The sequence below is a fragment of the Centruroides sculpturatus genome, unplaced genomic scaffold (genome assembly GCF_000671375.1).
Source record: "Centruroides sculpturatus isolate CEXI.00-Female unplaced genomic scaffold, Cexi_2.0 scaffold807, whole genome shotgun sequence".
NCBI classification, from domain to species: Eukaryota; Metazoa; Arthropoda; class Arachnida; order Scorpiones; family Buthidae; genus Centruroides; species Centruroides sculpturatus.
The window spans coordinates 7475-22413 of record NW_019384926.1 but is presented as its reverse complement, the minus strand read 5'-3'; the positions used below and the strand labels follow the sequence as shown (position 1 = coordinate 22413).

General features: G+C 28.3%; 1 protein-coding gene across 1 annotated transcript in view; it reads right to left on the bottom strand.

The window, feature by feature from the left end:
* Window positions 1-14939, bottom strand: part of LOC111631922 (5'-3' exoribonuclease 2-like) — a gene marked incomplete at its 5' end in the record, with an annotated part of 48005 nt that overhangs the window by 27244 nt on the left and 5822 nt on the right. The window contains 5 exons of the mRNA XM_023376261.1: window positions 9357-9406; window positions 9680-9737; window positions 12629-12686; window positions 14528-14607; window positions 14699-14824. Of these exons, the coding sequence (XP_023232029.1) occupies window positions 9357-9406; window positions 9680-9737; window positions 12629-12686; window positions 14528-14607; window positions 14699-14824 (372 nt within the window). The remainder of the gene's footprint in view (window positions 1-9356; window positions 9407-9679; window positions 9738-12628; window positions 12687-14527; window positions 14608-14698; window positions 14825-14939) is intronic.

Sequence of the window (14939 nt, the reverse complement as noted above, 5' to 3'; positions counted from 1 at the left end):
TTAAATCAATTTACGAGTTGATTCAGGAAAAGTTTGATTGCTTAAATCTGGAAATTCAAATAATAAAATCTGAAATATCAACATCATGAAAAAAAGACAATGCCAAGGTCAAGGAAGAGATGAAAAAATATTAGCCGAAAGATACACACACTGGAAGAAAAGTCTAATTCTTACACCAATTTAAAAGGTATGTTGGAATTCGAACTCGATAAAATGTTAAATGAAAATACAAAGAAAAATTTAGTTATATTGAACTTTCCATTTAAAACTTTGGATGTGTTAGAAGAGTTTAAAAAGTTTACTAATGATGTTCTGGACTTAACAATATAGAAATTGAGGGTCTTGTACAGTTAAAAAAATAATCATAATAAGCAAATAATAAAAATCATAATGGAATCGGTTAAAGATAGAAATATAATCCTTAAAAAATTCTGGGCAGTGAGACCAAAAATGAACGACGAAATGAAAAAAATAATAACAACAGATCTATGTTTGAGATCCAGAATCAGAAGAAAACAGTTAATAAATAAGATTAAGTTAGAGAAAACAGAAAATAATAGAATTTTAGTAAGAGACGACTATTATATTATCTTTTATATAATATAATAGTCGACCTATGATACGAATACAAGAGAGATTATACAATTGAATCATTTTTTGGGAACAAACAAACATAAATCAAGCTTTGAAACAGCAATGAATAAATTTAATATGAAGCAGGATATTAACAAAAGCAACATTATTACAGTAAAAAATAAGAATAATAATGATGAAGTTAACTTAGTAGTGGTAAACGGAATAATCAAAGATAATGAAACGATACTGTCAGAAAACGATAGAAATGAACTGTTAGTAAGTTTTTAGAATGTCCAAGGTATGAGAGGAAAGCTACATAATAATTCAGTGAGAGAGTTCTTAGATTCAAACGACATAATTGGAATCACAGAAGCATGGATGTTAAATTTAAGTATTGTGGAAAAAAATATTCTCACACAAAATCATAGTATTATAACTAGTAATGCTCAAAGCAGGAGTAAATTCGGTCATCCTTTATGAGGAATCTTGATGCTTATTAAGAAGAGTTTGGGGGACATACTTTACCAATATATTTCAGAGTACTTTATTGCTGCAATAATCAATGTGGAAAGTAATATTAAATCAAGATGGAATTACTCTTATGTGGGGCTAATAGTAATGTATCTCCCACCGTCAATTGAGAAGAGAAATGTTTTACGTGAAGTTTAAATTTTTATAGAAAGATGGTCCTTTTTAGTCCAGCAATGGCTAATTAGAGGAGATTTTAATGCTCAAATTGGAGAAAACACTGATACTAAATTTTCTCAGAATTTTGACAATATTAGTAACAGAAGAACATCCAAGCATAAACTGCTAAACATAGATGGTAAAACACTTTTAGACTTTGTACAAGATAATCAATTAATAATTTTGAATGGTAGATTAAAGGGAGATATTCTGGCGTAATTTACTTTTGTCTCCCCAAATGGAAAATCTACGATTGACTATGTTATTTGCTCAGAATTTATGTTAGAATACTGTAAGTCTCTGTCAGTTCTAAAGGACGACTTATCGGATCACTTCAACTAGTGTTGAAATACTACAAAGATATAAGAGATAAAATGATCGAAAAACAATTCCATACATTAAGCATTGACTACAAACCTTCTTACAATAAACAGAAATTGTTAAAAGAGTTCCAAAATATAATTGATGAAATGTTAATCTTAGAGGAAGATAATAAGCCAATTATGAACTACTTGAGACTTACAACAAAACTAGAAGAATACAGATTTGGGAAATGCTTAAGTCCCTACAAGCAAACATATAAGTGTGAATGGTATGACAATACATGTTATATTCAAAAAATTAAAAACAAAAAAGTTTAAAAGTCTTTAGAAAAACTAATACAAAAGAATCCTTAATGAAATACTTACAAAATAAAAGAACATATATAAATTTAATTAAAGCAAAAAAGAAGAAGTATTTTTCAAATATTAGCAAGAAATTAACAGAATCAAGAGATACCAGAGTTTTCTGGTCAACAATTAATGAATTTCGCAAAAGGAAATCTGACTATAGTGTGTATATAAGAGTAGAACATGACAAGTGGATTAAATATTTTAAAGAATTTTCCAAAAATTATTTGATAAATCATAATCAAACTCAAATGGAATTTAAGTTATCACAAGTAATGAATCATTCAGAAATAATTAAGGTGGAAGAAGTCCAGGATCGGATTAAAAAACTAAAAGACAAATCAACACCAGGTTCAGATATGATACCCAATTCGCTTATTAAAATATTTCCTCTAGAGCTCATCAGCTATTTGACCAAACAATTCAACGAATTCTATAATCTAAGTATAATTCCGGATAAATGGAACAAAATAATTTTTACAATGATATATAAAAAAAGGCAAAAGAGAGGAACCTTCAGACCAATAGCGTTGTTATCGAACCTTCGGAAAATATTCACATCAATTCTAGCGGATAAATTTAATATTTGGACAGCCACAAATAACTATAGGAATTCCATGCAATATGCCTTTGTGGACAGAGGTGGTACCCAAACTGCACTATTCATTTTAATGGCATCAATTCAAGTACAATTAATCAAGAAGAGACATAAAGTCTTTGCTCTTTTTTAGATCTAGAAAAAGCGTACGATTCGATTAGTATAAATGATCTACAGAAAAAACTGAAAAAACATAAAGCAGACTAACACTTGATAAAAATGATAGGTTTGTTGTTTGGGAGATACGAGACGATAATTAAACAAGATAATAATGTCTGGCCACCGTTTATAACATATAGAGGTCTACTAAAATTAAAAAGATAAGGAGACAGAGGGTCTCCTTATCTTTTTAATTTTTACCTATTTGACTTAAACAAATGTTTCCTAAGAGACGAAGACGGCATCCAAATAGACAACCAAATCATACACTCTATCTCATATGCAGACGACATTGTATTAGTAGCTCCAATGGCTGCTGCACTTTGCAGGAAAATTCAACAAATAACCGAATACTTGGAAGATTTAAAAGTTAAAATAAACCTTAAAAAATCAGTTATAACGATTTTTCGTAACAGCAGTAATTTACCCAAAAAACACATGTGCTTTTATATCAAGAAAGAAGAAGTGAAAATAGTTAATGAAGTTAAATTCTTGGGAATAATATTCACGCCTAATTTATCATTTGACAAACAATATAAAAGCTCAATAACAAAGGCAAAAAATTTAATAAATAATCTGATAGTGTTATTCTGCAAAGCTAAAATTAAGAATTTGAGAACTCATTTTCAACTTTTTAACTCAATTATCATTAACTCGATGTGCTACGCATCTCCAATCTGGTCTACAGGTAAATTCAATGAATTTGAAAAAAATACAAAATACTTATATTCGTAGAATTTTCCAACTAGAATACAATATCCCAGGCAGTGCTCTAAGAATGGAACTAAGTAGATATAAAGTAAACACCATATTAATAAAAAGGTATATAAAATTTCTTCAAAAAATTACAAATGCTGAAGATTTAACAACAAAATTACTGAATGAATTATATAAAAAATCAAAGATTACAGATTTAAAACAAAATTGGATAGTACAACTATTGAAGATATTTAACACATACGGATTTTCGATGAGTCAGTCTATTTATGGATCAATCATACATCAGTGAACAGCAAAATAATTTATTAATACAAAGAGTAGTGGAAAACGCTATCGTCCAAGATATCGATGACATACAGAAACGTAATAATACAAGTTGGTACAAAATAATTTTAAATTACCCATCAAATAATAGTTATATGCTTACAAATCTTGCATTTAATGTTAAAAAATTTTTTATTCAGTTAAGACTAAACAAAAACTGGATAATTATAAATGATAAATTCCTAGAATACTCTCAGACCAAATGCCCAAGTTGCAGTAACACATTATCAAAATTTCATATTCTTTGTGAAAAATGCAACGAAAATGAGAACATGCAAAAAGCTGATACTGGTCGATTAGTTAACTACTCTAATGAAACGGATATGTATAAGTTCCTTGACAAAGCAAACATCAATACTATCTTTAAGTTATATAACTGGTCTAAGCAACTTGTGAATAAAAACGTAAATTAGTAAATGTATGTACTATATATTAGATAAACAATGTTAATTATCTGTATGATTAATTAAAGTTCTAATGGGGGCGGATGAATATGCTGTATATAGGAATCACGCCCTTGTAACAGGCAAAAGCCTTATACGATAAATAAACTTTGATTTGATTATTGCTCACATTATCGAGAATTCTATAAAAATAAAATCAACAGGAAATGTCATGATTAACTGTATATAAGCAAGATTAATTGCAAATTTAGCAATGGGAACATACAAGTATATATTATCTAGGACAAGTATCCCATTAAAATATTTGAAAAATAAAATGCATTTCAAAATATACAATTCTCTCATTGAATTTGGGCAATCCTAGTCTAGCCTTTGCCAAGTTACTGAAACTAGTGGCAAGTAAATTACTCAGTTCATTAATCAATAAATAAACTTTAGATGAAGCTAAATTTATGTCATTCAAAAGTAATGGGACTGTTGATGTTCATATTGAGAAATGACAGTCAACAATGAATTAGAAATTAATAAAAAAAAAAAAAAAATGATTTGTAACAGTTTTCAATAACTTGGTTTGACAATGTCACCATAACATTCTCCACTGAAAGGTCAATAGTTTAACTATCTATCTATATAAAGCTTAAATGTTAGTTTGCTGCTGAAAATCATACCTAGGCCATCACAGATTGAACATATGTAATATTAGTATAATATAGGGTTTCTTATTTCCCGGTCTTTTGCTTGTCCCGGGATCCCGGGATAAAAGTGAACTGTTTCCCGGGATCCCGGGAAATCCCGGGATAGAATTAATTATTTTTAAGGTATACAAAATATCTTGAAATCAAATGATATAATTATTTTCCATTTTTTAAAGTAATTTTAAAGTTCTGTAACCTCCAAAATCATATTAATAATGCTGTGTAAGGTCTATAGGCCTATAATAAAAATTACCTTTAAATAACGTAGAAATTTTCACAAATAGAAAAAAATTAATTAAAGTTTGCTGGAAACTGCATACAACAACAACAAAAAAAATGTTTTGAATTGAGTTAAAAATTAAAAAAATGAACTTCTAATTTAGAAGGTAATTTTCGTTTTTTAAATAAAATATAATACAAAATATTGCAAACTTTTATAAGATTTTAAAAAGCAAAGATGGTCAATACTCCGATAACTCACTCTAATTCTTATTTTAGTAATGAAAAGTCTTGCCACCGAGAATGCCCTTTCCGATTCAATTGATGTGATTGGAATAGTGTTTAATGCATTTAAGAGAAGACAGATATTATGTGTTTTTTCACCTGTAGCCTGGAAGATTTCGAGTTCGTTTTCGAGATTGTAGTACTTCTTTCGCTCTCTAGTATTCTTGATTTGTCTACCTTGGCTGCTTTAATAGCGGCATCAAGCTTAGAGCTCGATAATTCGGCAATTCATTTGGCTTTAATAATCAGGTTTATGAAGAAAAACTTCATACTTGCAGACTTTGTACTCGTTTGTATCCTTGCCCAATTTGCACAATCTGGCGTCAGGCATTTATTGAAGCTACTGGGCATGGTTAAAACTCAAGACAGCGTAAGCACAATTATTCCAGATATTACAGGTTCCGACAAGTAAAGAATTTTTATAGTCCTGCCACAAATAAGCTATATATTGATTATTGACCATTTGTGACATGCTATAACGAGCAAAAATTAAAAAAAACTAATAGGTAGGTTTAAAATTAATAAATACAAATGTATTCTGACAGTGAATGAGTTAATTATGCTTTTTATTTGCAAAGTTCCACAACCTTAACACAAAATAAGAAAAAAAGTGAATTTTTAAGAAATTTGAGAGATTTCCCGGGATAAGAAAAATTTCCCGGGTTAAAAAAACAACCGGGATCCCGTTTGAGAAACCCTAGTATAATATAATTTAAATATAGTCAATTGTGGAATATGAACATAAGAAAAACAAGTAACAACTGTTTTATTGAAATTAATTTTTAGACATCAGTAAATTAAAGTGTTGGTTTGAGAGAACATCTAACAGATTCAAATCCTTATTAATTAATTTTATATCATCTGCACATGCAAATACATTTGGGTGCAAATAAGATAAAGGATTATTAATGTAAGCTATGAAAAATAAATTATTGAGAACAGATCCTTGTTGAATACTACAAATTGGAAAAAATAAAAAAATTGAAGATTACTTATTATAATTTTATATACAGTAAAACTTCTCTAACTCAAAGGTCTAAGGGGCAGGAAAAACCTTTGAGTTATAGACAATTCAAGTTAGAGAACAATAGAGTAAAAATGCCAATTCTGAATAGATTTATACTTTTACCTTGCTCGCATTATATAAAGAATCTTTAATAGTATTTTTTTTTTGTTTTAAACAGCAAAATGTTCAATATAACTAATGGAATCAAACAGTTTTGCAGGTACATGTTGAAATAAAGTGAGAGGATCTCTTATCTTTCAGCAAAATGTTCAATATAACTAATGGAATCAAACAGTTTTGCAGGTACATGTTGTTGAAATAAAGTGAGAGGATCTCTTGCTTTGAACTGAAAAATTAGTATTGGAGAGTAGATACAACTAACTGCCTGAAAATCTCATGGAAATCTGATAATTAGAATCACTTTGGATAGAATAAATATTAACATTTGAGTCAGGAAGTTGAAAGTAACATAAATCAGTGTTGGGGGACCATGAAAAACTTCGACTTGAAGAAAATTTAAGTTAAGAAATTCAAGTTGGGGGATGTTAAATCCCTACGCTATTCCATTGAGACCTACCAAGTGTTTAATTTTCTTCAAGTTAAAGAAATATTTGAGTTACAGACATTTGAGTTAGAAAAGTTTTACTGTACTTTTATCAAAAAATAATTATTTAATCAACATTTAAATATTTGATCTGTTTGAAATTCTTCACTTAATATCTTTAGTCCAGTAAATCAGAACTAAAAGCTTTATAACTTATATGTCAATATAAATGGCATATGCAGGCAATTTTTCTTCCAAATAATTTAGTATTTGTGCTGCAATAAATTAGTAGTTGTGAAATGACTAGTATGTTGCAATGTACATGGCTCCTACTCAAATTTTTGTTTTAATTCCCATGACTATCCCTAACCAACTTTGTACAAATTCCCTGACCTTCATGTCCCTTACAGTATGGCCCATTGATAAAATAAAACTGCATTTGACTTACTATGTGCATACATTTTGCTTCTCCAACATTTTAATTAGTTATTTTTTCTAATTAACAGTTATATAGTTTTTTATAATTGACCAAAATTGCTTCTTGCGACACCAAAAACTAAGAAAAATATTAATACTGTCTATCAGCATTATTATTTTTTACTTGAAATATTACTACAAGTACTTTTGACAAATTAAAGATTGTCTTCTTCAGGCATAGAATAATGGAATCTTAATGGAACCTTACAATTTAAAATATATCTTATAATTGCTGAATTATTAAAATTAAAATGTATTATTAAAAGATTGTTATTAATCCATAACCATAAATCTAGATGGTTTTGAAAAAAAAAATTAATTTTTTATTATTCATTAACAAATTCTATATAATCCATGTACAAAAGTATATATTTATTAAATTTATCTCTTAATAAATTTCCTGAACTTTATAAAATATTAATATGAGAATTGTAAGAGAGAAAGTTTTATTTAAATCAATTAGTAAATTATAGTAATATTTTAGCGGCAAAAAATTTAACACATTTCTGATAAATTTGTGGGAAGGGAAGTAAAATTTCCTTTAGGAGAGATGTTATCACACATCTCCAATGAACATCTGTCCATTTAATTCAAAAATAATATCCTATCAGATGTTACAAATCCTAAAACCTAATTGGAGAGGAATTTCAAATAAAAGGGAGAGAAGTCATAATCTCAGGGCAGCAACCAACTGCTATATAGAAAAGCGGCAGCCAAAATGAGTTCACCAACTGCCATATAGAAGAGCGTCAGCAACCAAAGATAACATCGACTACCATATAGTAAATTAGATGACCCAAGAAGTATGTACACTGGCCTATTAGCCCACAAATCATCTTCAATATAGTCTGTCAACCATCTCCTGTCCATTGCTGTCACCAGACATCTCTGAAAGCAACTCAACACATACAGAAGACAACAGTCAACTAGAGGTATTATTGTTATAGAATCATCTGTAAACTCTCTCTTTAAGCGTGATAAATATCGTGTGCTAGTTTAGATCTGTTTAGTTAGTAGCTCATTTCGTTTTGTATTTATCATATGTCTATTAAATTCTATTTGTTGTTTGTTAATCCATCTATCTGTTCTTTTGTCTAAACGAAAACCCTGTCGACTTATCAGCAACTCTCCCCACTCGAATAGCTCTCCTAAAACACCATCCAGTTGACCCAGTGAGCGGGTCCTAACATCCCGACAGATCAAAGGGTTTACAAGTCTAATCTCAAACTCTCGTATTCTCACATTAATAAACTGGAAAAAAAAAATCAGAAAGTGTTTTGTTATGCAATCAAAATTATTAAAACGAAAAATGATAAATATTAACATTCAAATTAATTATTATTTTGTGTACTTTGTAAATTTTGGAAAAATTTTGTGTAAGCATGGGAGGAATTTTGGGTCCTGAAAATATTTGGCATCCCTTTTCATAAGTTGTATTGCACTACATTACTTCTTGCTGTCTGCAGATAGCTACACTTAATCAAGCATATTGTCAGCAAAAAAATCAAAGGGCAGCCAAGGAAGCAAATTCCCAGACTTTTTAACAAATTCCCTAACATTCTATGACTTTTTCTGAACACTAATGAAAATACAACTTTTCAGATGCGTAGGAATCCTGAATGTATTTACAGGCAACAATCTTGAGGTAATAGATTTTTGGATATAATGAAATATAAACAGCTTAAACGTGTGAACATTACAGCTATTAGCCCAAAAGTATTAATATTTAATTCCCTTTTTTGGAATAAGCTATAATATAGACATCAATCATTGAAAAGGGGTAAAACTGTATTTGAAGAATTTTGGAGAAAAATATGTAAAAAATCCAGCAATGAGTTGCATAACTTTCCAGGCAAAAAAACTAAAATTGTGTGTGGTGCTGTTATCTGTTATGAGATGATAATACATTATATATTTGTTTCTATATTAAAGTGAAGTAATTAAACCAAATTTAATTATAATAATGACATAAATGTTAAAAATTAACCTACTTCTGTTTGTTGTCTTTTCTTAAATATTTCATCTTCAACTTCACCAAGATCTATAAAAAGAATTTAATTATTTTTTACTATGATTACTAAGCAATAACACTGACTCAAATGTTGGGCTAAAATTCTTTGTTATATTACACCTGTTACAGGTTATCTATAGCCTGCCAAAGGCCATTTAGGAAATTCATTAGCCTATGAAAGATTGAAACTTTGCATATAAGACACATGGCGATTTTTGAGCCTTGTTTTGTGACAGAAGTCACCTCTTATATGACATAAAATATGGTAAGTTTTAAAATATCTATCTATATTTATATACTTACTTGTCATTATAAGTTGCACTCTGCAGAGATTTACTTCACCACTGTTTGTTAAAAATCCCTAATTGTAAAAAAATGATATAGTACAAGGAAAAATTATTTTTTAATTGCAATTATAACATATCAAATTTTCTAGATTCAGTATTTTAATGAGAGTATAAAATGCATAATTGTTACTACCTTTTTGACATTGTGCTAGAAATCCTTTTATAAATACAGTAATACCTCGGTTTTCGTTGACTTTGGTTATCACCAATTTCAGTTTTTGTTGATTTTTTTCATGAAAAATTTGTCTTGGTTTTCGTCGGTTGCCTCAGATTTTGTTGGTGTGTCCATGCAACCTCACTGCTAATTTTCCAAAAACAAAGGGCAACCGATGCATTTCCTGCTCAGTATGGTGCTGTTTCTTGTATGAGAATTACCTCCCATTGCATTTAGCCAAACAACTCCTCTATGACAGCTGGATGGCCAAATGTGGCAGCCTACTGCTTTGGGGTACCCGGGATCTAATGCGCATGTGGTCCGTTCGGATATGTCGAGCCCTGTCACTCACCACCCAGCCACTGCCCCACTGTGGGCTTGGCAGAACCCATAACGGGCTTGCTAAAAGAAGCCCTCTTAGTGCCCACAGGGCAGAAAAAGTTTAAAAAAAAAAAGCCAAACAATACCATTGTTTCCTTCCTTTTTAGCTTCATCATGTGACCAATGAAAGTTTCCATAGCCAGCAGCACTTCGAATGTCATGTTAAACGTCCATTTATTCTTTAGTCTTTTATATTCATTTTATATTAATTTCTTATCGTTTTCAGTATTAAACACTATTTATTCTCTATAAAATGTGTTTTTGGTATGTATTTTGGAGTGTCTAGAATAAATTAATTGGATTTACATTGATTCATATGGAAATAACTGCCTTGGTTTTCATCAGTTTCAGATTTTGCCAATTGTTTTTGGACGAATTATAGACGAAAACTGAGGTATCACTGTACTAACACGCTAACATAATATTAACAAATTTTTGGAGAATACTACTTGCAATAACAATACCATAGTTTGAAATGATTGATGTGTATCATGTACATAGTGATATTTTAATGAAATGAATATACAGAAGTACTATTATAAATACTTAAAATAAATCTTTCGACAGATGAATTGTAAACATTTCAATATATTACAATCAAATTACGTTTTTCATTCATATGATGAAACCTTCACAATATCAATTATTAAAACTTAATCATTACTGAATATTTTTTAACCAATAAAACATTAACAGTATGAAAATATAATTGATTACAAACTTTTATAATTATATGTAATTTCATAATGATGTTATAAAATAATATAGTTACAAAATACATTATATGTTGTGTATAGCTATAAAACTTATTTCTGTCAACAACAAATATCTACAAATTAAAAAAGTGATATTTTAACAAGAATTACTCTTTTGTATAATGGTTCAATTATTCAAAATATTTTTACTCAATATTTCAGTCATTTGCTATAATTTGTCTTCATTTCATACAAAAGTAAAATAAGAAAAGATTTAAAAAATAATGCAAATATTTTTTTGCCCAGAAATAAAAATTAATTTAAAAATATTTGAAAGCTTTGAAAGATTTTTAAATTTATTTCTCCATATGGTAAAATAAGTATTTGATTATAAAATGATTATTTAAATTTTTTGATTTTTACAGGAAAGAGAATTTGATGAAATATTAAACTGTTAGGTTATTTAACCTATCCTGCGTGGGCGATCCTGAATATTTTCATGTCTGCATTGGAATGTTTTTGATACTAGATATTGCTGTGTCACAATTTTTATATTAAAACAAACTTTTAAGGAGCTTTTAAGGGCTTAAGGAGTTAAAATATAATTTATTTTTTGTTTCTATATTTTTCAATATACTTATTTTGTTTGTGTAATATAAAAAATAATTTTTAACGACACAGTAAACATGATTATTATTTAAAAAAAAAAATTGTTAGGCTTAACATCAACGAAAATTCAACACGGTATCACAGGCAACAGAAAAATTTCAACATCAAATAGTTAAAGACCCTGAATTTTATCATATAATATTCTAAAATTATCTATAACTATAGAAAACATACAATAAAGCATAAAAAATAAATTGATATTATTCAAATAAATGATGAAAACAATTCCAAATTATTCAAACAACAAAAATCTGCTTTATTGAAGCTCACTTAAATTAAATAATAGTTTCTCTAGTACTTTTGGATAATTAAGCACATTGTCAGGAAATAAACAAATGAATCAAGCTTGATGACTAAATCATCTAAATTTGTTTACATAAAATCTGAATGTTACACAAACTACTGGCTTTACATCGACAATGATAACAATAACACAAGATCAGTGAATATAAATATGTGAGAATAAGTAAATATAAATAAAATAACCATAAGTATCTGTTTACTTTATATTTATATTAGTTGTAACTGTCTTTTCAAATGTTTATAATGCATATATAAAATTTAAGAATTATTATTTATAGATATAATTGTATATAACTATTATATATCAATGTATAACTAATAACTACTAAAGACAATTTTCAGATGCTTAATAATTAATATTTTAAATTAGTTTACATATATTTAATATGACAAATCTTGTCATAATATGCATCAATTACTACTGTCTATTAAAACAAATTGGAAATAATAAAAAAAATGCCTTTATTCAACAATATTCTCTTTTATAAATTAGCATATGTAAACTAATTTAAAATATATTAGCCACCCTGTAAATATAAGGCAATTTTATTATTTGTCTTATTTATTCTAGCTTAATTAATATTTTAAATGAAATTTGTGAAATAACATTTGAATGATTTATTACATATAAAAATTTAAGCAAAATATTTGATTAAAATATAATAAATAGAAGAGAAACTAATGAAATGATATCAAAACTTACCCCTGTTTTATAAACTGTATCTTTGTAAAGTGACACAAGCCTATCAATAGCTCCTTCTCTAAAAATTTCAATACAATAAAATAACATTTGAATTTTCAGAAACTTAAACAAATATTATTATAATATGTAGTGTGCAAAAAGTAAAGATACATTGCATATAAGTAGAAAGCTAATATTTTAATGACAACACTTGATTTGACCTTGAACCTTTTGCACTCTTTTTACAGTTGTTTATCATTGCTATACTGAGTCTGGTTTGAGTAGGATGTGCTTACAATGGCTACACTGATTCAGAATCCAGCTAAATGTGAAGTGTGCTCTGTTATACATTTTCTCAATGCAAAAAATGAGTGCTCAGTGGATATTCACAAACAAATTGTTTCCATTTATGGGAACATTATGAATTGATAAAATGTAAAAAGTGGTACTGTGCATTCTTTGGAAACAGGACTGATGTTCAAATGAACATAGAAGTGATAGGACACCTGTGATCTCTGATGTTCTTCAAAGAATTGAGGAAACAATTTGTGCAAATTGGTGTCTTACAATAAGAGAAATGCATGAAAACATTCTGGAAATGTCTAAGTCCATGCTGCATGACACTGTGACTGTAACATTAGGGTACAGAAAATTGTGTGCATGCTGGGTACCCAAAATATTAATGGATGAACACAAAATGAAACAGATGGGTTTTGCATTTGACTTCCTCACATGCTACGCACATGCAGGAGATGAGTTTCCCCTCTATCACATTGTGATGGATGATGAGAATTTTATTTACCACCATACTCACAAATCCAAGCAACAATTGCTAAATGACATCATATATATTCTCTAAAAGCCAAAAGATTCAAAATTTCATTTAAAAAAATCATGGCCCATGGCTTCTGTTTTCTGGGACAGAAAAAGCATTCTTCTGACTGACTTCATGCCACCCATCACCACAGTTCATGCTGCTGCATATTGTCAAACTTTGCAATGCCTTTGATAGGCCATTCAAAACAAACAAAGAGGAATGTTGACAACTGGTTTCCACCTGATTCATGACAATGCTTGGGCTCACATAGCAATTGTCACCAAAACGCTTCTCAAACAATTCAAGTGGGAAATTTTCAACCAGCCACCATACAGTCCAGACCTTGCTCTCAATGACTTCCACTTATTTCTTTATCTGAAGAAAATCTTGCAGTACAACAATTCCTTTATGATGAGATCAAAAATTAAATTGAAATGTGATTCTGGCAGCAAGCAGAAGAATTTACGACTCTGGTATACAGAAGCTAGTACCCAGATTGAACAAATGTTTGGATAAAGGCAGCATTTATGTAGAAAAATAATGTACTAGTACATGCTAGTACATACTAGGACATTTTGGACATTTGGTCAAATAAAAATGTTTTGAATGATACTAGCCATTGTATCTTTACTTTTCGAATACACTTCATAAATATATAAACAAATTAACAAAGAACAATTATTAAACTTTAAAATAAAAACAGAAAACAATGAAATAAAAATATCACAGTACATAGTAAAATTGAAAAAAAATGTAAATAATATTAAACAACTAATATAATTTTTTTAAAATTAATAATTTATATATTTATTTGTAAAATATTAAAAATATAGCTGATATAGCTTGTTGATAAAATTACTTTATTAAAATAATTTATTGTGCAATTAATATATATATATATATATATATATACTGTCATAGTTAAAATGTAAATCACTAAAACAAAAGAAAATTATCATAAAAATTTGAGAATTAAATCATACTTCATATTCATGACAGTTTCATATTAACATAACAAGTAAAACAAATCCAATCTACTCTGTATTACATTTTTATAATTTACTAATGTTACAGCAATATGAAAAATTAATATTTAATATTACCTGATTTCTAATGAAGGGAGATGTGGTAAAAAATCATTTCCAACAAAAAAACACATGAATACCCAATCATCCACAGCTCTCTGCATATAAATATTTATGTTAAGAATATTCTATTAATAAAATAATCAGGTAATTAAATTAATTTTAAATAATTTTATTTAAGATTCTCACCTCAAAGTCATATTCAAAAGGAAGATTTGGCATTCTCAGTTCTCTTGTTAAATATTCTCGTAATACAGTAAGACGAATAAAAATAAATTCAGTTTCTGGTGCAATTGGCTTTTCTAATTCATCAAACTAAAACAATTTATTGTAGTCATTAATAGAGTAAGGTATAATTTAATCTTTATATTTTACTATTAGCTACATTTATTATAAATTATAAATATATTTATTATATATTAATAATTAT